At 36.5% G+C, this 25,004-nt stretch overlaps 1 protein-coding gene across 2 annotated transcripts in view; it reads left to right on the top strand.

Annotated features, from left to right (window-relative positions):
* Positions 1 to 25,004, top strand: part of LOC122351886 (receptor tyrosine-protein kinase erbB-4-like) — a 268,898-nt gene that overhangs the window by 111,031 nt on the left and 132,863 nt on the right. For both annotated transcript variants that reach the window (XM_043249273.1, XM_043249274.1), the window contains exon 3: positions 19,325 to 19,476. In XM_043249273.1, the coding sequence (XP_043105208.1) occupies positions 19,325 to 19,476 (152 nt within the window). The remainder of the gene's footprint in view (positions 1 to 19,324; positions 19,477 to 25,004) is intronic.

The raw sequence follows: 25,004 nt of genomic DNA, 5'->3' as shown, positions 1-25,004 counted from the left end.
AATGCAATTTTTTTATTTCTGAAACCTTCTATGCAGCTTTTCTTTAGAAAACAAGTTCAAGATTATCATGAGGTATTTTTTTTTTTTTTTTTTTTTTTTACCAACAAAGAATGAAGCCTTTTTTTGTACAATAGTAGCTTCTTTTGGAGTGAACCTTCAACACTAAGAAGAAGGTTTATTAAATAAGCTTTCATAACTGATGGCTGACCATGAGAAACAGGCATGATGAACAACTGGCCTGTGTATATGAACACAAAACCCTTGTTCACATCATTTCAGGCTAGAATGTGTCCCTCAATCTCTCCATCTAGAATCCTAGGTTTGCATATTGTGTTGACACACATTGATGTAGTAAAACTGAAATGCTCTGTATTCCAGAGAGAATGACCCGTTGTTAGTAAAGAGACTTGTGATTGGACAAATCTACAATTACATCTGATATTACTGAAAACTTTCCTTTCGCTTGTGTACAGTCTGAGATGAGTTGCTGCATCTCTGCAATACAATGAACTGTAATGAATAAGGAAGATCAGCGGCTCTGGCTCTAATCCTGTTTGTAGCACTTATAGACATTTTGTCCCACGATGCTGACAAGATCTTTTAGATTGCTTTGGGATTTGTGTTTGCAGACCAAACAGATGCTGTATGAAATATTTGAATATATATTAATTTGATTTAGAAAACCTCTGTTCCAAAAGCCTAGTCAGCAGCCTACTACCTAATATACACAACTGCCTCCTATGAGAACTATAATGGAACCTTTTGAAAGTGACTTTGAATGTAGATAATGAAATAAATATATATATAAATAATTGTATTCATGTAATATTTAATTCATATTGCATTAATATGCAATATGCATTCTTGCAAAATGTGTGTAAAGTGGTCATAAATGGGTTTTTGCATACTCAATGTAATGTGAAGTGTACGTCTGTTTAGAATCAGCCAGCCTGTGACTAGTACTGTCTGTGTTTCGATCTCAGACTTGAGGGAAACGCAGTTTGATTAGACAGTTATGGTGCCGTAGGACAAAGAGTAGCGCAGAACGTTAGCCAGAGCATTGTTCAAGGCTTCATCATCATAAATGAAACATTTGTGAGGCCCCATTCATTGGTTGTCATCTGGTTTCTGATGGATTCTTGTCACAGATTGGCCTCTGTCTGCTCACAGCTGTTGAGAGCTGGTAAATGACTGTCTGCAATGACATTGGCTCTGCCCTGCTGTAAAAACACTGTCTGTAGTGGACCGAGACACCCATCATTCCCTTGTTAATGTTGACGGTCTATCAATGGACTTTCACGACTGTGTTCAGAATAGCATACTTCCATCCAGAAATCCAGTAAGGGTTGGTTTTAGATGTGGTTAGTAACTTAGAGATGATTTATATATGGAACTATCCTTTTTGACTAATGTGATTGAGTTGCCAATACTTGAGAAGTTTTTGCACAACTTTAAAGCTTTTAGTGCTACATAATGCATGCATTTGACTCTATATTACTGGCAGTATATATTGTACCATATGCATTGAACAATAAGCTAGTATTCTATTCTGAACATTTCTAAATCCTTCACAAACATCTTTTATTCACTGCAGTTCCTTATCTAACAGCATGACTCTCCTGTGTCATAAAGGGAACATCACTTCATACATCACTGGCTATTTCTCCAACACAGCACCACGGTTTCAATAACTTGGCGAGGTGGTGTTTTAGCTCTTACTTCACTTCTCTGCCTGATCTCTGTGTTTAATGATTTCTCCTCAATGAACGTCAGCGTAGTCTGGTATAAAGCAGAAGGAATGAAATGATGTGAGTTGGTTTAATGTGATGTTGGCTTTACAAACAAGGCGTCATTGACTATCTGATGCAATTCCAAGTCAAGTTCACTTTTTATCGAGGTCGATCAGAGCAGCTCTGGTTTGGACAGGTCCAGATGGATTCTCCCAGAGCTGTAGAGGTTTAGCAGATGCGCTCTTAAATGTTTTGCCTGGCCAGCCGCTCAACTCCCTTAGTACCAGCACTATGATATTTTGTCCTTGAAGCATCGGATATAAGCTTGGTTTTACTGAATAGTAGACAGAACAGAGATGTTTGCATTGGTCGGTATACAGCTTTTATGTTTTTGACTGGCATTTTTTAAATTGCCGTAACAGGGTGTTTTAACAGTATCAATAATTTATTCTGAAAACGGTGGATATCAAAATGTTTGGAGCAGTTGTGAATTTATATATATATAGCGTGCTGAATGTTTAGCTTTGCCAACACAGAAATATATTGCTTTTTAAAACTATCATAAAATAGAAAACCATTATTTTAATATTACTGTTTTACTGTGTTTTGATAAAAAAAAAAAGTCAGCCTTGAGCATAATCTTACTGACTCCAAACCTTTGAATGTTAATCTTTTTGAGTTTCTTGAGTTTTCGTGTTCGAAGAAAGAAAGGAGGAAAATCCTGAAGGTTTAAAACAACATGAGGATGAGTAAATGAAGAAATTACATTTTTGGGTGAACTATCCCTTTAATGCATTTCCTCTGCATTGTTTCTTTCCTTAAACCTGAATCATTATCATCCAATTTTCAGGCAAATCACCTCCCACACATAATGAACCAGTCAGAAATGCTCATTTGAGAGCCCCAGTAACCTCATTTGGTCTGAAGTATACCTCAACACCTACACCAACGTATTGGCTGCACGCTTACTCACACAAAATGTGATGGAGGGCACGTTCTTCAAATGAGTTTCAGTATTGTTTTGCAAATTATGAATGCCTTAATGTATCGTGCCATTTAACAGGGCTCAGACAGCAATTAAGACTCCTCTTCGGAGAGGTCGTGACAAGCTGTTGAGTTCTCAGAAGCAAGTTAGACGAAATGGTAAAAAGCAACCAAAGGCACGCTGGCGGCAGCAAAATGAAAGCAGACAATCTGGTTTTAAATGGAATCTGGCTCTTCACTTTACCACTCATTACAAAATACAGAAATGAGATTAACTGCACATGCTATTTTTTTTTTTTTTTTTTGAGTTTCCAAAAGTCATTATTCTTCCGTTTGTGAACTTCGAAATTGGTTTGTTTTGTAATGCTTTGGCTCTGTGCCTCTTCCCCAAAAATAAGCAAGTGTAGATGCAAAATTAGCATAAATAGTAAAAATACTCAAATCTACCAAGAAATGCACCCATGTTGCTATTTAGCGCTAATTCATTCAAGTCTCACAATGATGAAATGCATTCGTTCCCCCAAGCATGATCTCACCGTGAGGCTTGTGCACTTTTATTGAATTAAATAATAGACTTAATGGGTAGAAATGATGCTTAACGTAGATTCGGTTCATTCTCATTAACAACCTACGAGTGCTGTGATTAGCAGGCACTTCAATGAGGCAGCGATGTAGAAATCAGCTATGTCTAATGCTTTACATGTCTAGACTTTAAATGGTGAGCAATTCTCACAAAAAAGAAGGATTTTTAATAACATGAGACCCGGTGACTCGTGGACAGCCGTTTGATGAAGCATTACTTACAAGCCATTGAGTTTATCATTACACCTCAACATTATGCCACCCTCCCTCGGTTAGCACGCAGCGCTAGCGCTGACTAATTCACTTAATTCCTTGATTATCGATTCCACGGGCCTCTGGGCAGAAAGGTCAATGTTTTCCTTGTGCTCACCTGAAATTCAAAATGTCATTCAAAATGAGGAGGCAGCCACTGAGCAAAAATGGCTTCTTCAAAGGGCAATGGACCACTATTAGAGACCCGTCCTGACGCTCACATGCATGTGCACATACGCTCAGAGTGGCTAAGTGCAAATACCCCACCTTATTGGCAGTGGCTATTTGCACTAACTCTGCCCTCCAACATGACATGAGCTCCAGTGGTGCAGATGGTAAAACATATGGCCTTATTTTGACGCGATCGACCTGGGTTCGAATCCGCCATCTGACAATATTTTTCTCCCTTTTTTTCATTTCAGATCACATCAGAAAAGCATTTATTTTCCATAAAAAAAGAAGGAATGAATTAAAAAGCTGAAAGTAAAGTATTGGGTACAGATTAGGTTAGGTGTAAGGAGGGCTTTATTGTCAGAATAAGTGTGTCAACCATGGCATCTAATAATTTGAATTAGAGAAAAAAAAATATATATATATATATATATATATATATATATATATATATATATATATATATATATATATATATATATGTTGAAAATAATGTAAATGTAACAAAATTATGGGACAATGCTTTACAAAATATTTTTTCACATTTGATGCAATACAGTGCCCATTTCTTTGAAATTATTTGGATAAATTTACTTATGAGTTTATAAATAATAGGTATCAAATGCAGTGCAATACAATATTAATTAAAAGATCATAATTAGTCTACAATTAAACCTTCCTCAAAAGTCAGGTGTACTCACATTTAAACATTATCTGTGTATATAATGTATATGTTCATTTAGAAATATTTTGAAACATTTCTTTCATAAAGCTGAGTAAAGATTTATCAGCAAAATAACTTGAAGGGCCGGGCATGTTTTTAGAATTCTACTAAAATAATTTTACTTTCTAAAAAAACATCCACCTTCCATTCAGCATCAGTCTGAAGTTGCATTCACTTATTAAGTAGAAATAGTTAATAGTAAATGTGGTGTATCATAATAACTGTAAATGTAAATGATAGATTCTAAAGGAAAATCAGAGAAAGTCTTTGCATTATTCCTGATTTATTCAGCAATAGATGCCCATCTCCACACCGCCAGCACTTTTGTATTTGGTTATGCTAATCTTATCCCAAACTTTAATTCTCAGTGTAGCAAGATCACTCCAGGTGAGGGAAACCACACTATACTTCTTTATTAAAAGCCTCAATCTGTCTCTGCCTCCTCCTATCATTTTCCAGCGTTACTCTTTGTAAAGTACCCTGATGATAGGATAGAGCGAGGGCTTCCAGGCAATTGTACCCACATATCTACTTACTGAGAGATTTTATGAGCAGAACCTGCTCAGAAGTCAAGACTTCAGAACCTATACTGGCTCATACTGTCAAACAAATGAACAAAGCTTAGCTATGAACGAACCTGTGCAGATTCTGCACTCACAGAATTTCTTAGAAAACTACATTTAAAATTTGAACAACACAGTCACAGGTTGTTTATTAAATATTAGGAGCAGTTGATGATGATGGTGATGGTGATGTATGTATCTATGCAGGTTTGTGATCATTCATTGATTCATTCAATAGATCTTTTATTTATTCATTCATTGATTCATTCACTCAATAATTGATTGATAGACTTTATTCATTCATTATTTTAGTGAGTCATTCATTGGTTAATTCATTTTTTTCATTCATTTAATAGATAGATTGATGAACGAATAAATTAATTTACGATAATTATTGAATTGTTTAATTAATTGATTCATCCATCCATTAATTCATTCATTTTATTCTTTCATTCATTTAATAGATAAACCTGTTAATAATTGATTCGTCCGTTAATTCAGTCATTAATTCATTAACTCATTTATTTACCAATTTATTAAATATAGGCATTAGCAAACAAATTAATTAATTTCATTCAATCACTATGTATTATGGCTGGTAAAATCAGAAGGTCTGCGGCAGCACATTCATCTTTGTGCTCTTGAGCGAGGCACTTAACCTCAGGTTGCTTCAGGGTTATTGTTCCTCTGCGCTGTCTCTTCTTACTTACATCACTTATCTCCTCACAGCAAGAGAAACCAGCCTAACATCTGTGGAAACACGCTCTCACACACATTACTCTTGTCTATTATACAACGTGCCGAAGTGATTTTTATGCCTTGTTGGAATGTTGTCACTATCTGTCTTCACCTCCTTCAGAAACATTGTTCTGTAAGACACTGGGCCTTTTCACACACCTACACACATATTAAAGCACCGTCAGATTTGGCATTGCTGGAGTGTGGTGGCTATTTTGGGGAAGTCTTCACAGTTGGATAGCGTTTGGGGTCATATTATGGTCGACTGTTGTAGCGAGGCAGAAAATCAACTTTTTAGGAAAGAGAGTTTCTTAAAACGTTACAGATTGCAGCTTTAGATTCGGAATTGAAAACACAACTTTTATTGTCCGTTGTACAGACGTGTCAACATACCAGTGACTTTTGTCAGGTGAAGATTTAATTTTTTACATATTTTATAGATTAGAGCTTTAATGTGCCACAATTTTGAAAGGTTATATATTCTCACAATGCCTTTGCTTCGGGTTTGTTCCAACCCTCTTTTTATTTTTTGTATGCCATTGTCATCACATTAGGTGTTGTACAAAACTGTTTCAAATTTTTTTTTCATTTTGCATGGAAGAAAACAAACAAATTATACCGTTTACCTTTAAGTGTAGCAGAGGTTAGCAAAAGCATCCCTTTTGTTTTCTTCCTCTGTATATTTCCTTGAGGGCTTTTCTCAGCACGCCGCACTCTATGTGATGCTCGTTTGGTCTGACCGGTTCTCCTGTACTTGTCTACGAGGGAGGCATAGAGGGAGAAAAAAAAACCCAAAAAACCTGTCACACTGTGCAGAGTTTTCATTCCTCGAATAAAAAAACAGATGCATCCGTCAAGGTTAGCTTAGAACCTATGGATTTACTGCCATCATTATTTTCAAGCAATATTATTTTAATCATTAATCTCTAACACACATTGTATCCTTCAAATGAGATTTAGAGGAAAGCAATAAGGCTTTGCCACTGCACTCAGATAATATTACTGCACTGTCAGGGGCCATGGGGAGGCAGGGCCCCAGGCCAACTACAGATAGAGAGGTAGAGAGAGAGAGAAAACATACTGGCTTCAAAAACAAAAGGTAAAACCTGTGTGCAGTTGAAATGCTTACCAAAAATCTGAAAATAAAACTGGATAAGTGTTTAGATATTTGCTCTGACCAACAGGTTTATTCTTTTATAATGCTTTACAAAAAGGTGATACGCTAAAGGAATATTTTTAAAGGTTCATACTAATTTTCAGGTAACTCTCCATTATTGTAATCCTGTTTTTTTAAACTAAATAAATATAAACTCTGTCGTTGTGTTGTCAGTTTTCTTTTTTGTTTTGCAATGTATTTTTCACTGTGTGAGAACACGTGTAGTTTGTTCGGTGTGTCAAAGACACAACAACCAATCTTGTACCATGCTCAGTTGTACCTCGTGATGCGAAAAACAATTAAAAGGCATTTAAACTAAAAAGAAGACGAAGGAAATCGAGTTTGATAAGTGATGCCACTCACTGAGTGACGTGCTGCAACCATTACCCTGAAAATTAAATGTGGAGGAAATAAATGATTTAATGAAAAATAAATCATTAATTGAATGAATAAATTAAAAAAACTTATTAAATAGTATATTAACTAGTTGTACATTATAGTTAATAACATTATTAATATTAAAAAACAATTGAATTAATGAATAAACAAATAAATATGCATTTCTGCATTTATTTCTATATTTCATAATCTATTTAATTGTTTACTTTTGAATAATTTGTTCCACCATAATTATGATTTTATATTATATTATATTATATATATATATATATATTTTTTTTTTTTTTTTCATTTTAAATATATACTTATACGTAATATTAAAGTATTTTATGGTTAAATATATTTTGAATATTCTTTTAGATTTAATTATGCTTTTAAATTCTATAATAAATTGAATTCTCAAGTGCATAATGATTTGTGCACCTCTATCCTAATAAATTTAAGGAAAGTTTAAGAAAAGGTTTTAAGGAAAGTTTTGCTTATGAAGGAATGAAGCGCTTGAAATGGTTAAAAGAGTGAGACTCCATGATTTGTGTGTAGAATAGCAACTTTCTCATTAGGTAACACGAGACAGCACTACAAACACAGCGACACGCGGTTGTGTTTTTGCCGCCGCGGTCGCTCCGTGTGTGTTCCTGCAGCTCGAATCAAGTATATCTCCGCTGAAGCTCAGGCAGAAGACGTGCTCTCTCTGTAATGACAGTGATAAAAGGTCAGAGCACATGTCGACCCACTTTAAAGAAATTGAGTTATAAAGACTGGCCAGTTGAAGCTCGTAGTCCTTCATTTTGTGTCATCCTCTGGCAGCCGTGTGAGCCTCAGATGTGAAGTGTCTGGGCTGGTATAATGAGAAACGGTGAGAGACGGAGCGGACGGCCCCCCTCTCTACGGAAACTCTACGTCCCTGCCTCACTCTGCCGCTCCGTCTCAAAGCTCGTTTCCAAAGTCATCCTGCAGTTCTCTCTCCGAGTCTCTTCATTATGGTGCATGGCAGATGGAGGGTCTGTTGAGCTTGAGCTTTATTCGTTGTGACTTGTTTTTCATTAGTGCCTAATTTGACGTCAGGAAGCATAACTGCCAGGAGCCAAGGGGTATATAACAATTATGGCACACACGCAGGTTAGACTCAGGTACACACGTGTGTGTGTTTGCTTCTAGTAAGTAGGGACTGAGGATTCATTAATGTTGGTGTGTTCAGCAAGCGACTGTAAATGAGTGGAATTCGTTACAGATGTTATAGGTGTCAAGAACTTCATAAACACATCATAAACTTCAGCAACAATAATTATGTATTTTTTTGTTAGTATTCAATTGCATTTTTATGTAACAGACAATTCAATTGTTGGATTGTAGTATAAAATGCTATACCTTTTTATTTTATTTACCTCAATATCAATTTGAAATATGTAATACTTCACTAAATAAATAAAACAGCATGTTTATATTGATTAAAAATAATAATATAAATAACAACATTTATTTATTTATTTTTCTTCCTCTAAGGATACATGCAATTTTACTCTCATTTTAAAAGTAAAATATATTTTTCTAATTAAAAACACCAAAATTCTGATTAGTTGATCAATTAATTAACTTTTATTTTATTTTATTTTAATAAATAAAATACTTCCTACCGCAGGGCTGACTCTAAATAGAAGTGATAGAAGCTAGGATGGAATCAGTAAACATTACAGACAGTAACACTGTTCCTCTGTTCTTCTGCTGTAGATACAGTAAGGAGGTTTTCTTCACTCCTGTCTCAGTAGATTGGGCACGGAGTGCACTGGGCTTTCTGTAGTGGGAAGGCTGCACATTTAAAGAACTTCACTTAAACCACTCTTTTTTGACTGCAGGTTGTCATGTTTCCCCTTAACTGAACTCTGCTGAAAGGCTCATGGGTCAGAAGCATGGCAGCTCTGACAGAGACTGTGATAATACAGACTGAAAACTGGTCTTGCGTAAAAGTGGGAAGGTGACCAGTTTAATCAAATGCAGGTTTATTATTGCTTTGAATTTTTATTTTTTTGGATTACACAGTTTAAAGATTAGGGACAAATTGATGTAGAAATTAGTATGTGTTAATTTTTATGTTATTTTAGAACATTTTGGAATCGGTTAATGAAAATGTTTAATTAGTTTTTGTTTCGATTTTTTTGAGAACACTAGCTTTAAGTGTGATCGCAGCTGTTTCTCTTGCAGTGAGATTGAACGGAGATCAATTACTGCTTCTGCTTCTCAGATTTTGTTCTCCTGAGAATACATCCCAGTGGTTTAATATGTTTCTGGTGGTGTTTCAAATAAAAGAATTCGTTAGACTGCCATCCAAATATGCAAGATTACCTCTGTAATTGTTCAGTCCATTTTAATTTTCTATATTGTACAGTATTTCAACAACTGTATCATTTGTGTGAGTTTGTTTAGGTGTGCATGTCTGTGTGCTACATTATAGGGACCAAATGTTCCCACAACCATAGTAAAACCTGATTTTTTAAATGTATTTATTTTTACTGTAGACCGGTCCCCAAGAGGGAAAACAAATTATAAAAAATAGCAAAAAATAGAGTCCCAAAGTAGTTGTGCTGCCCTGGTTAAATGCATCAAGTGTCTGTAGGCTATTGCAAAGAACAGGATTATTAGCATACAACGAGATGTTCACATTTATTGATTGAGGCAAAGCTGCCACTGTAAAATGTCTCGTACACCTATGTGCCCTAAGGTCTTTGAAAGGCCTTGCGTCGCCGTCGGAAGCTACACGAAGCGAACAGCTCTGTACAGCTGCCAGCTGAGATCTGTAAGTCTATTCAATTACCTCAAACACCTCTGAGATCAATGGCTGTATTTCTTCCTCGCAGTGAGTTAAGCAATTCATCTTGTATTAGTAGTGACACGGTCTTCCAAGAAATCAACTCGGCTTTCATCTTCATTCTCGTGTCCCAGGCGATGTATCGATTCCTGATAGGAAAACAGTGAGAGGGGAACAGAGCAAGAGGGAGTGTCAGCGAGATGGAAGGAAGCAGAAAATGCGAAAACAGTGAAAACAGTCAGTTCTTGCTGTGGAGGTGGCTTCCGTGCCAGAAAAGAAGCCCGGGGCCTAATTTCCCATGGCTCCAGGCTCAGGGCTAATTTGTGTAAGTGTGGAGACTGACCTCCTTGAAGATTAAACAATTAGCAGCTCCTGAGCCCTCAATGAACACAACCAGCGAGCCTCAAGAGGAGACGTCAAATTAGAGCCGGCCCGAAAGAACCTCTGGGATGAGTGCTACGTTTCTCCTGTCTGTCTTGGCTTGAGATAACACTCGAGAACACCTTAGACTCGCAGGACCTTCTTGATTGACTTGTGCATAAGAGGTCTGAATTGGATTTTTTTTCTTGTTGCAGTAGAACTTAGTTACAACAGTTGAACCTGTAGAGGTTAGAATTGGATTGAAACTCTCAAGTAATGGTTGATTAGCTCAAATGAAAGACACTAAACCCATTCTCCTTTGGCTCGCGATGCTTTAATCACTTCTCACTTCATTCCATTGTGTTCAATAGCGTCCTCTTTCTGAACCACATAGCCTATTTGTTCCGTTTCTCTCAAACAGACACAAGGCATTAATAATTGGCCCGGCGCCGCTTTTATCGATGTTACGGAGATGTAGCGGGTCTGTTCAACCTGCATTACTATCACCTATACAACCCTCCTCTAATTCAACACCAAGGCTGAGTGTGGAGGAGAGGGAATTGCCCGGGTTTGTTTGGCAGGGATGTTTTGGCTGGGCTGTAATAACATGTCAAATTAGCATTTCTCCAATTCAGCACGTACAAAGGCCAGGCTATAATTACTTTAACCTGCAGCTTCTTTGTGGTGATGTGGTAATGAACACTTTCAAACAATAACAACATATCCATATCCCCTCAGCGGCTCTGTCCTTGTTTAAAGCGTGAAGCTAATTTATAGAGCTCAGGTTTGGCTGTTTCTGCACAAGATACAGATTGTACTGTCAAATTTCCATTTTCAGGATTGGTAGCTGATTCGCTTGTTTGCGCACTCCATGAAGGTATAATGTGGAAATTAAATGTGAAGTTTGTAATTTATGCACCTCTAGTGGCACCAGATGGCATTGCAATCTGCTTGAGTGGACATAATAACTGTGCCTTAAAGCAATCGTGTAGGACTGAGCGAAAATGTAGATTTTTCGGCTTAATGCTTTATTTGTTAATTATCCTACTAACTAGCAAACTCAAATGCATGCATAAAAAGAACAATGTTGTAATTTACCTAATTAGAAATTGCCTGTATCGGTATTTCAAAATCATGTTTTACTTGAATTGAGAATGTGAGTTCACAGTCTGTTAAATGTGATTGATTGCAAGTAGTGCAAAATAACATCAAGGGGGAAAAAAAATCTGTTGCGTTAACGCTGACTCTGATTGAATCTGATTCACAACCTCATGATTCTTATGAACCAATTCTTCATAGTAAAATAAAAACATGCAACACATTAAGATGGTGCAGCATGAACAGTGTAGCCTTATTCTCAAAATATGTTTACGATCCAGTTGTTTTAGCGAATCAAAAATGTGAAACATGACCGCTATAGTCAAAATGACACATTTAGCTTTTAATATAAGAACAAAAAAATTAGATTAAAATAGATTAAACCAACTGTATGTTTGACCTCCCTTGTAAACAGAAAATATAATCTGGAATGATGGTCACTGGTGGTATAGCGGTTTGTTTGGCACACACAAATTTTTGATACTAAGGTAGAACATAAAGCAAGGATCAATGTCTGAAGGCCCAAAATATTGAGTTGGAATCTCAGTGGTAGTGTAAGTGAGGACCTGCATTGCCAAGCAATCTGAGAGAGCAGTATTTTCCCTTGATGTTTCTGATAGCTCATACTGTTAGCCCTGCTCATCACCGCACGGCCAGCCCTTTAACCCACCTTATATATTATATTTTACAGTATGAACTTGTGCCAACCCCTAATGTAAATGTGGATTGCCTCCTCAGTTGAATTCTATTGCTGTTCTTGCCACGGCTGCATTAGCTGAGTGTTTGTATATCTTTGTAAATGCCAACCACTTGCAGCATTAAAACGAATTATAATCGATTCAAGGCATAATGATCAGGACAGGCCTACACAAATTAAAAGAAAACAGCTAACATCTAGAGCTCAGGCTTGTAAACTCTCAGAGATGGAGTAATATTCTTCACTTTCCGGCTGCTAATGTCATCCCGCACTGGCTCTGCATGTTCATGATGGAAGAGGTCAGGGATACCGAAGCGATCCTGCTTTCATTAAAGCGTTTGCGTAACCCCCCAAACCATCTGTCATGATGTCTCTTACACGTAAAGCTTGCGGCTATGATATGAAACGGGCCTTCAGGCAGGTTGTGATGTATGCTAGAATCATTCATCCATTTTCTGCCTTCCATTAGAGAGCGCACTGAGGGAAAATGGGAGTTTGCTGATTCCTGAATATTTGTCTTGAAGTCGTATGTTTTATTCCTGCAATGTTTAAAGTTATATCCCTTTTACTCCATCTGTTGGAATTTAAATTAGGTTAGGCCACACCCACAGAAAGTTGAACACACCCTTCATATAACTACATTTTCCATCATACTTATTGACATAATCCTAATATATATTGGTTATATTATTTTTAATATGTATTTTTATAAATTAGAATTGGAGTGGCAATATAAATTCATGAATTTCTTTAGATTTCATTTTAATTTCTGTTCAATTTCTGTGACGCAGAACCCTGCAATGCAGTAACTGAGATGACTGCACTTTACTGTCTGTTTAAATTTGTCATAGGGACCGCTTTACTAGGTACAGATGGTTTTGTGCTCGAACTTCAGTGTAATAGAGATACAAATTTACGTTTTATTTATTTATGTTTTTTTATGTAGATGATGTCATACGACCGCGACGAGGGCAAGCAGATGAAATTAGCATAAGCGGGGAATAGAAATGTTATGTGGTCAGACCCCAGTTTTGCAAGCTGTAAGACAGATGAATAGAGAAATGAAGAGAACAGCCCACCCTGTCATGAGTGGTCTACAGTGATGGATCGCAGAGATTAGTGTTACAGCTAACAGCTCGCCTAGTGCTGTGGTAGCACAAGGATTTCTGCACGACATGATGATCTGGGGATGCTGTATATCTTATTTTGAAGGTTTTGTCAATAGTACCCTAGTACACTGTAAATGATATAAAAAGGTTTTTGTTTTTTTTGCTTTGCTTTTTTATTCATTTATTATCTATTTTTTTTTATTTAGTATTGTTTTGCTTTTTGTTTGTTTGTTTTGTTTTGTTTTTGAAGCCTTGTCTTTTGCTTTGCTTTGGTTCATACTTTTTACTCTTTCTTTCTCTCTCTTTCTCTCTTTGTGTGTGTGTGTGGCAACCATCAAATCATTTATGGCAGCATGGTTTCCATGTGTCATTCACATTTTCTTATATATAAATCTAGTTTCTTTCTACAATGAGGTATTACCTAAAATAATGCTTTTGTATATTTAATTTGGTAATATGAAATTCCTTTCAGAATTGTCTTGTTACCTTTGGGATATTTTCTGCAGTGGCAGATCTGGAACTAAGGAGCCACTAACCTCTTTAAAGCCAAGAAGTTGGTCTGGAAGCTCCAAATAAGCATCGACGGACCATTTATTCATTCCCTGCCTCCTCCTCCTTATCGGTCCCACATTACACACACACACACACACACATAAGATTCTTTTTCCCTTGTAGTAGAAGATGTCCATTTTCCTCCCAGCTTTCGTGCACATTCCGTTCCTGAGAAAAATTATCCAGAGAAATTCTTACCCCTTTTTAATAACAGAAACGGAAGAGGGGGCGGACCTGGAGGCTCAAGCCACTGTAATTAATGAGGAGTGCTCACTTACGAGATGAAGATTCATTTCACAGGCCACGTTTAGGGATGAGACGGCCTCCCGCATGAAGGATACACAGCAACACTCAGAGCAGGCAGGAGGGTAATTGATGACGGGGGCGCCTCTGCTGTAAATGTGCTGTAAAAGCCATTAGGAAGGGCTTCAGTCACACCCGTCTGATGTCTGCACAGATAGTCCAGCCCAAGAGAATGTCGAAAACAGAACAGAAGTGCTCCTCAGAAACAAAGACGGTCTTTTGAAACAGAGTTCCAACCAGCTGTCAGCACATTTCTAGCACTCTCTAATTGCCAATGACCTAGTGCTCTGAAACTCTGAGAGTTGCCATACAGCAGCAAATTAAATGCCTTTGGTTGCGGCCTCCATGTGATGGGCCTGTGATAATAAATATTCCTGCTATTAGTGGATGACATGGATTTATGACTCGATCAACATCACCTAAAATGGGATTTGGGCCTCTGTGAGATGGGAGGATACGGGCCTGTCCTTGGTTAAAACAGTCTCCATGCCTCGGGATATGGGTATGACTCCTGAAAGGGATTTACCTGTCATAGAGGTCTTCTGATCTGGTTAAAACAAAAGTAAAGTCAAATCAAGTCAACTTTATTTCTGTAGTCTTTTATACAGTACAGATTGTGTCTAAGCAGCTTTACAGTAATACATTGTAAAACTGCAGAATCAATTATCCAAGCTTTGAAGACATTTCACTCTTATTGTAAACGTAATAAATTCTCAAAGTTTATTCCTGTCAGAATAAGCTGAGGTCTTTTAGAGTGGAAGTTTCCATCCTGATACATTCTTTTTGTAAGAAGTTAGAATCTGTCTTTTTCTCTGTCTGGTGTCATTGAGATGGCGTTTGGGATTATGGGTAATAAGGCATTGACTGCAGTCAGCACAGCTCATTCGAATGAGAACACTGTGAACTCCAGTACTTTGTCTTCACATTTTGAGACCTAGAAAAAAAAAGCAAGAGATATAAAGGAGCCTGTTTGCTTTCAGACTGTGCTGTCCTTTTCCAGGACACCCCAGAGGCCAGTGGTCAGGAACAAATGGTCTGGGGACAGACTACTGTATATGCTGCAGAATAAAACATCCCTCTCAAAATAGGGCCACATCCTTTTCAGCAACATAAATACTATAGATGTCTGGTTATCAATTGTATTTTTGCTTTTATTTAAGGTTTACTCTACCTTACGTTACATACAACCTGCATGGCTGTCTTTTTTTGCCTTTTCATAGTTCTAAACAAACAATTTGAAATACTTGAAATAATATTCTTTTTTAAATACTTTATTTATTTTATTTAGCACAATTTTTAATGATGTTTTTTTGTTCCTTTTTTATTATATGCACGAGCAGCCAAGACGTTAAAAAAAGGAAAAAAAGAAAAAACAGTTTCTTGGCAGAAAAATATTCATATGGGAACAATATGAGAGTGAGTAAACAATGACAGAGTGATCGTTTTTGAGTAAATTATTCTGCGTGAACGTTTTTGGGTGAACTGCCACAATATGCTGTTACGACAAAAATTGGGCTGACAGCTAAACGGCATCCAGTCAAAACCAGTTTAAAACGTTTAACTCAAGTTTAATCTGAGCCCTCTGGTGAATCCGATACTATTTTCATGATCATTTCATGAGACATTTACTTGATAAATGGTCTCTCTGGGTGCTTCAGAGAGCAATAAACCTATTATTTATAGGTGCACAAGCCTTCGGACAATTGTTAATGTCACTGTGTCCTGACCTCACAGGCGAGTTCAAAGCTCCAATGCTCAGTCGGCCGAGTCTGCCTGCTAAAGTGTTTATGATACTAATATCAGCCGGTCCCATATGGAGAAGGCAGACCCGTAGACTAGTGACTGGGACGGTAGAGGACACGGTTACCGGACCGTAGCCCTGTCACGCAGAGATGCAATCACGACTGTCATTATTACCATTTAGTCCTTCACCAGATGCCCTCTTAACAGACGACAAAACCTGACTGCAGTGGATCACACCATCACCATTCCCCCCGTGATGGGCTCCTCTGATCTTCCAATCAGCTCACGTCCTCTAAACCGATGCATTGACCATGTTTACCTCAGGAAGTGACATTTGCAACTTTATTTAGTTCAATGAGTTGCCGGTTATTGGCATGACCTTTTCTGCCATTGCTGTGGGTCCAATAAGCCTCAGAGATTCCGACTTCTTTTCTCGGTTATATCGGTGTTCAATAAACCCCCGTTCTTCATTGATGAAGTCATTTTGCGCAATACTTATGAAATGCATCGAGTAATAGAGGAGTGTTTAATTCCTATGAGAATATTTATAAATATACAGGAGATGTCAGAATTGATGAGAATGGAGGTCGTGTTTATGCCAAGTTGTTTTTTTAGGGGGCGTGATATGAAACTCAAATGATATAAAAATGCGGTTTTGTTTGTTCGCTGGCGAATATTTTGGTCCCTTGTCAAACTAGATATCAAAAACAGTTTTTAGAAGGTTTAATCAGGGTTAAGTTTCACATTTGAGATGGTTCACTGTGAGTGAATAATAAGGGAATTTTTGTTTTTAATTACTTTTTAGATTTCCCATCATGCGTTTACGCTCCTGTTTAAATTCCCATTTGCTGCACCTTTCAGATGCAGCTCTAAAGGCATCTTTCACAGTGATAAGGAAGTGCTTTATGTATTCCGGTCATGTCGGATATACACACACCTCCCTGACAAATGCAAGGCCGGCAGGAGTTAGAACTATGGGGGGATGATAAACAGTTTTGTTTGTGTATCTGTGACTGAGTAAGGAAAGAGAGCATTTTATTTCTTTGATGAAATGCATTAGACATGTGGCGGGATTGAATCAGGTATGCTTCAGCATGCTGTAGTAGGAAAATTAATTCATAAAGAACTAAATAAAAATGTTTCAAAGCTGCCCATTTTCAATCTCGATTTTTGTTTGTTTGTTTGTTTGTTTATAAGACTACAGAAGCCGCAAAGCAACATCAGCCGTGTCTCTGTGTTAAAACTATTTATTTCAAACAAGAATTGATTTTTCTGTTTTCCCTTTTTTTGGTGTTGCAGAGGTCTTTAAATCTGTTCTGCAAACACCATATGTCTGCAAAAATACATGACAAATGAAAAATTTTCAAGGGCTTGTGCTTTAGAGCTGCTCGTGTTCTATTGTCTTACTCTAGAGGTCCACTTTTTTATATAAATAATGCCACCTTTGGGGTTTTAAAAATTTTAAAGTGAATACCTTTCTCACATATTAAAAAAGTGCGATAGAAATCTTGTGATAAAAAAAAATGCTCATATGAACACACACAACATTTATTATTTACTAGACAGTCTCCGAAACCTTGTGAGCTGCCCACATTTTGACACATTTTAAGGTCTCATGGACACAAAGCCTTGTGGATGGGCGAAGAGAGTGAGATGTTGTAAGTATATTTAAAATTCAATCAATCAATGTATTATTTTTGAGTGTTATAAATTTAAATACTTATTGGAGTATTTTATTAGCTCAGTAGCATCACTCTTTTTTAATGCATTCTTAAATGTGAGGGTTTTATAGAGCTCACTAAACCTTAAAACTTAGTGATAATCTTCACATTCATTGATTGCAGTATAAAATTCTGAATTAAGATTCATGCCCCAATCTATCATTTATGATCCAAAAAACAAAACAAAATACAAGACGCAGTTCAATCAAGCTGCAGTCAGAGGCATAAACTGGAAATATTTCTTTGTGTGCACCAGAGATGAGGTTTGCTGAGGGGCAGCATCTCCAGCACGACTATCTTCTTCTTTATTGAAAAAGACAAATGAGGAGGTTTGTAGGCAGACATGCTTCATTTTAACATCATACTGTGGCCCATGGCAAAGTAGTGTGCAATCAATGAGTGTCAAGTATGCCATGATGTTTAGCTGTGGTTTATTTACAAGAAAGGAGTGTGTATAAAGAGCATAGCAGAAACATGCAGCAGGTCTCCTAAAGATCAGGTTGTTAAAGCTCAAAAATAATCAGAAATGAAAAAAATATATATAAAAATTTACTTTCAATGTTTGGTGAACTCTAATGTGTTTTTTGTGGCTCAATCTGTGATTTGCCTCCCTTGTGATATGTTGGTGGCATTTTTTAAAGTGGGTTAGCTGTCGGATATGCTATAGAATGAAACCTCCTCCCTAACAAAATTATATCCCACAATTCACCTATAATCTCACAATGGAGCCCCCGAGGGTGCAATAAATGTTTATTACCACTAAGCTTCTTTCATAATACCTCCTTCGCTCTAATGCATGTTAAGGGTTATTGAAAACACCTAAGTCTAACACCTGACCTCAACTTATTTCAGATTCTCTTCATATTATATTGTTCTCAAAATGTGTATTTGTAGGTATAGAATAATTCAGTTTTTTTCTACCGATAATCTGATGGTTATGTGCTCTTCTCTATATTACTAATGAAAACTTTAGAACTTTAAAATCTTTATACAAAACAACATGAAATCATAACTGATCATACTCACTTTCCTAAAATGCATCCAGTATGTAAATATTTTTATCTTTAAAATGTATTACGCAAAGAAATAAGCAGTATTTTGACCACTTTAAAACTTCTACAAGGGTGCAAACGCAGCATAAAAGCGTCATAAAATTAGTCAGCATAATTTTGCACTGTATTACAAGAATTCTGAAATGATACAGTGTAACTAATTAAAATTAAACGCAATTGGCTTTCTCTTTCGGTCTCTCTTTCTGGCGACCACAGAGCGGGTGGCATGGGATAGGCGTGGATTTGCTCGTGGATGTTGTGACAGTGGTTCAGCGAGGCGTGAGAGGGAGGGTTACAGTCTTGGCTCAAAGGCAGTGCCAGCTGATGCAACAGATGGCAAATGTCTTTGATTGGTGCAAGGTGTTTGATGAGCAGAAATGGCTCTGTTTAATTACTTGTCAAGTTGTCCGTCTGGGGCTGGAGGCTCCTTGTCTGTTTTAGAGGCTTCTGGGACTTCAGGCCTGATTGAATTGCATTGCTGGATGGACTGAAGCGCCAAGCAGTTCCTGCATCTGTTGTTTGCGCCATCAGAATGTGATTTCTTTCTTTTATTTATTTATTTATTTATTTATTTATTCTTTCTGCAGTATGCCCTGGCACAGAGAATAAACTGAGTACTCTGTCAGACCTGGACCAGCAGTATCGGACCCTTCGTAAATACTATGAGAACTGCGAGGTGGTGATGGGTAACCTGGAGATCACCAGCATCGATCGCAGTCGTGACCTGTCCTTTCTTAGGGTAAGTACTCTGTGTGATTTATTACAGGTCTCTACATGATGTGTTGGATTTTGTATGGCATCGTCTAGTTTTTGTTGTTCTGTGTCAATTAAGGAAACAATTACACCTAGTCTATTAGTTACCGCAAGATATCATTTAGGCATGGTGTAAAACGAACTTCGGTGTATGGTAAATTTAAACTTGCTAGATTTTGTTCCCTTTAACCAGTAGATCCTTGTTCACCAGTTCTTTTAGTTTGTTCTCCACACAAGGCATCTCATTTAATTAGCTAAACTTGCAGCAAAGTTATTTTCGTTCTTCACTAATTTTTTGTTCTTTCGAGGTCCACTAAAGATCCTTTAAAAATGAATGGTATTCAAATCACACAAAGCAACGGCAAATGTGACAACACCTTTGCACATGTTTTGCTATTTGGCACTCTGGTCAAGACGTTTTTGGCAAGCGGTTTAAAACTCCTGTAACAACACTTTACTTTCTTTGTCACTTCATTTTGGCTTGATTTTGTCTAAATTATGTCAGACCAGTATACTGAGTCCTGAATTTCCCAAAATCATATGGCAGAAATAAATGTAAAAGTAGTGTGCCAATATACACTTCTGTCTTTTCTTATTCAAAACACTTAAGTTCAGTAGGTCCAACATAGGGCGTATCTATTCAGTAGGTCCAACCAAAGATATGCTTCTTCACAGTCTGCACTTCTATGCTATTTGTTCTTGCTGTAGTATTTGAAGTCAGATAAAAACAACCAAAGAAACCATGCAAATCAGACGAAACGGATCTCTGTGAGTTGTAAGTGCATGGAATGAGAATGATTTGTTCACTTATAAGATTAAAAAGTGGTTTGTTCATGACTGAAATGCCACTAGTGATGAAAACAAATGATAGAGTCTGACCTCCCCCGATCACAATAGCCCCATCTCCCACATTTCAGCTCGTGCCATGATGAGGATAATGGGTAGTTGGAGAAAGGTCAGGTATCTTTTCTTCTGGAACAGCGTAGTTCTAAATATAGTGTTTTGAGACTTGACTAGTGAACCTTCCTGTACTTCCATGTGAACACATTGTTGGCTAGGTCTTATGACACAACCTTTGACTATTTTGATTTATTTAATTTCATCTAATGGAAATGAAGGAGATCCTCATTAGGTGTGTTGTAGCTGCGATGTTTAGTTTTAAAATAGGTTGGTTTTGCCAGGTTAAAATAAAAATAAAGGAATATGTTCAATTTATGCTAATTGAACTGCTTATAGCTATTGCATTTGAGGCATAAGACAATGTTCAGTAAGGAAATGTTTACCTATTGAGCTGAACTCGAGATCTAGTTCAAACCAATGTCAGATTCATGAATATATAGTTGTTTTGAATGGAATCTTTTTGATTGGTTAATTTTTGCTCAAATGGAGATCAATAGACTATACCAACGAGGTTCTTACTGAACTCACCTCATTACATCAGTGCAGAACAAAACAGTTGTCCCATCTGATATCAGCCCTGCAGGTCCATCAGTTTTTTCTTAGATTGTGTTTCTGCATTACTAATTGTTCTGGAATCTGTTTTAGATGAGTCGAAAAAAACACACACAACACCACCCTGCAGGTCAGGAAGACTGTGCAACTGTGCCTGGCAAATATTGGCGTCCCACTGAGGTAATTGGCCAATGTGATTGTTATTATCAAAGTAAAAGCCTTGATAAACTGAGTCATATTATTGCTCAGGCTCAATGGGATAATGTTTATGGAGAAGAACACATTCTGAGCTTAGACATCAATCTAAAAACAATTCCGGTTCATGTTTATTTCGCCGCACTATAGGGATCATAGTGTGCCATGAAAATCACTTTAAGATTTAAACTGCCATCATTGTAGGCCAATGAGGTCTTGATGTATCTAGAGGCACACAGTTGCACAGGTTAATTGAACTTGTTAATTGAGAACAACAGCAGGGGCAAAGGGTGGAGCCACATGTGTATTTTGAGAAGGATTTTTAATATTTTAAAACATTAATATCACACTTCCCCAGGGTCTTTCCGTCAGTTAGGGAAAACTTCACCTTGAAGAGACAAAAACGAGGAGAAGAGAAATCTTTTCAGCAGTTGACTAGCCGTCTCTTGGGTGATTGAAACTGATGCTTTCCTTTTTAAAGATAGCTGGAGATTGATGGCCACTTCCAAAACAGCCAGAATAGCTTTAGTGGTAAACAGAGTTCATCTTCTTGTGCCTTCAGGGCTGATGAATTAAACCGGCAATGTGATGAATAACTGTAATTCTGCCCTCTTAAAATTTTCACATTTCTCTTTTAAAGGCAAAGGTTACATTGCATTCCAGGGTTGGATGTTTTGCCCGGTCGTTCGGTCCAAGTGGACAGTTGCTGGGTTTCCATGCCATTTATGCGCATTTACAATTTGCCGCTAAGAAAACCTGAATTTAAACACTTGATATTCGCATAAACTCTCAACATTTGCATAAGGTTTGAGATGGAGGTTACATTTTCGCAAAACAGATGCGGTATTTTTACCATTTGGCCACGTTTCTGCTCTTTCTCTGGAAAAATAAAAGACAAACACAATGCTTCTATATAATGTGCAACGTTTTGCATTCTCTTTGTAGAATTTCCCCAAACATTTGGAGGGAAATCCAGCTACTTGCAATGATCAACCATTTTTGATTAGGCGTCTTTCGGCCCTCCGTCGCATATAATGCATTAAATGCTTAGTTCAGGATTTAATGAGCCGATATAGAGTTAATAACCGGTTATCATTTCCAAGAGGAAAGCGTAAATATTTCCACAAGGCAGCATGTCATTAGGCTGAAGATTAGATACTGCAGAGTGCCTAGAGTGCGGGGTCTGATTGGAAATATTACTAGATACGGTGTTGCTATGGAGCCCTGACAGGGACCAGGATCATTCTTCTTTTTAATTTCATGTCTCCTTTTCTCATCGAGTGTCTCTTTTTTTCTTTTATGCATTTGCCCCCTTTCTCATGTTGTCGGTTCTAGTCAGTTCAAGTGGCTTCCCAAAAACAATGATGCTCCTAAAAATAGTTTTCGGATCCTGAACGGAAGTGATTGGAAGTTATCTTTTGGCATTGGAGCACTGCTGTGACTTTGCTAAAGGGTCACTGGCCTTCAACTGTCAGTGACGTTTTGTAGATTTAGAGGAGGAGCATATAAAAACATTGCTAGTAGTATATTCAACAAGCCATGTCTTCTTAAAATATCAGTTATTTTTTTAAATACACACCTATGTAGCTAATATAATTTATTCCTGTGATGGCAAACTGAATTTTTACTCCAGTCTGCAGTGTCACATGATCTTTCTGAAGTCATTCTAATGGTTGCCGTAATGTTGCCCAGTAAGACATGATCCTGGATCAATATCTATTGTTGGTCCTGGAAAAACGTTACTGTCCAAAAATATAGATTTATTCCAATCCCTACCCAAAATGTATTCCTAAAATCAGTGGGAAATGATCACCTAACCCCGTTCATGAACCTAAAACAGAAATGATTCCTCAATACTGATTGGTTGATTGGAATGTTGTTCCAGGATCAACAAGTATGTTGCATCCTGGAGCATCTTGTACATCTTGAAATCACTCTCACCATATGACCATACAATTTGCTTTTAAGTCTTATATAAGTCAATTCTAAATAAAACAATCTCATAGGGAAAGAAACTGTGTTTTTCGCAGCCTGAGGCGTCTCTGAGCTCGGATGGGCTGAAGGTTGCTTCTGTCAGAAACATTCACCTCCACTTCCTATAAACTTCTTATTTGTTTGTTGACTCTAAATATTGATTCAAATAAAACTTACCTTGGAATAGAGAACATTTAGGATGACTTTCCTGGCAAATGCTGTCTAAGCAGCCGTTTGTTGTGTGGGTTGTGAATGCTCGGCTCTCTATTTAACCCTGACAATATGCAACTCATTCTTATGAAGATGATCTACAATTTACTTCCATAAACTTCAAGAGGATACACAAAGTGTTTGAAAAGAAATAAGTTTTGTTTGGAAAAACATGATTCATTGGCGACTTTTTTTTTGTGACCTACCTTCAGAGTCTACTGTCTAGTAATAGATCCTGATCATTGTTGTTTGCCATTCTTTAGCAGTGGTTATATATTGCTTTAAATAAAAGACTGTAATGTAAAAAATAATATAATATGTAATGTAAACATTTCTGATTAATATGTAATGTAAACACTGATTGTATTTTGTAGTACTTTGTACTTTAAATTAAATTGTATTTAGGAAAAAGCACACTTTTTGCATTAGAAACGTAATTGAGTAAAAGTCAGTTCCAGTAGTTATTAATTTTTATAATTGCATAATAAAGTACAGTAATGGTAATGTCTGTTGCTTTACACGTGCTGCGTTAGATCAGCTTTGATCAGAGAGACGTTTTCACAGCGCCCTTCAATATTAATGAAGACTGATGAAGTGTTTGGGAGCCCATGTCTTTCAGCTCTGCCTAGATGGGATTGACAATCGCAATTAGCAAACTCTCAAGTTCATTTCCATCACTTTAATATGACACGAAGATGGGCTTAAAAGGGGAAGAGAAGGAGCAGGGGGAGGAGGAGAATTTTATATGCTTTTGTAATAATGTGTAAAATATTAGTGCAATTAGAGCATGCAAAAAAAAAAATCCTTTTCACGGAAAATCATATCTTTACTGACAGGTACAATGAAGCAATGAATAAATTAAATCATAAATATTCATTTTAAATTATATTATAAAATAAATAATAATATAATATCATACCATATCATATCAAATAATATTGTTGAAAAATAATACAGCAATAATTAAATGCTGTGGTTTAAAATACATACTATACATTACATTACATATTATAAAACATGTAGTATTATTATTATTATTATTATTATTATTATTATTATTATTATTATTTTATTATATTACATAAGTATATATAATGCTGATATTAACAACAACAACAACATCATATATCATATAATATTGTTGAAAAATAACACAGCAATAATTAAATGCTGTGGTTTAAAATACATACTATATATTACATTACATGTTATAAAACATGTATTATTATTATTATTATTTTATTATATTACATAAGTATATATAATGCTGATACAACAACAACAATATCATATATCATATAATATTGTGGAAAAATAATACAGCAATAATTAAATGCTGTGGTTTAAAATACATACTATATATTACATTACATGTTATAAAACATGTATTATTATTATTATTATTATTATTATTATTATTATTATTATTATTATTACATAAGTATATATAATGCTGATACAACAAAAAAATAATAATAATAATAATAATGTTAGTGGTGTGTTTTTTTGTTGTTTTAAATGTCAACGTTTACAAAATTATTTACATGAGTACAATAAGCAAATCTGGAACCATGTTGGGTTGCCGCTATTGTGAAATCCGGGTCCTTCAGCGAAACAATTGGAAATCACTAAAACTTTTACCTCATGTTTATTCAGGCACAGTTTAATGGAGTTTTGGAAGAA

The sequence above is a fragment of the Puntigrus tetrazona genome, chromosome 9, assembly GCF_018831695.1.
Source record: "Puntigrus tetrazona isolate hp1 chromosome 9, ASM1883169v1, whole genome shotgun sequence".
Classification (NCBI taxonomy): Eukaryota; Metazoa; Chordata; class Actinopteri; order Cypriniformes; family Cyprinidae; genus Puntigrus; species Puntigrus tetrazona.
This window is presented reverse-complemented; position numbering and strand designations above follow the sequence as displayed.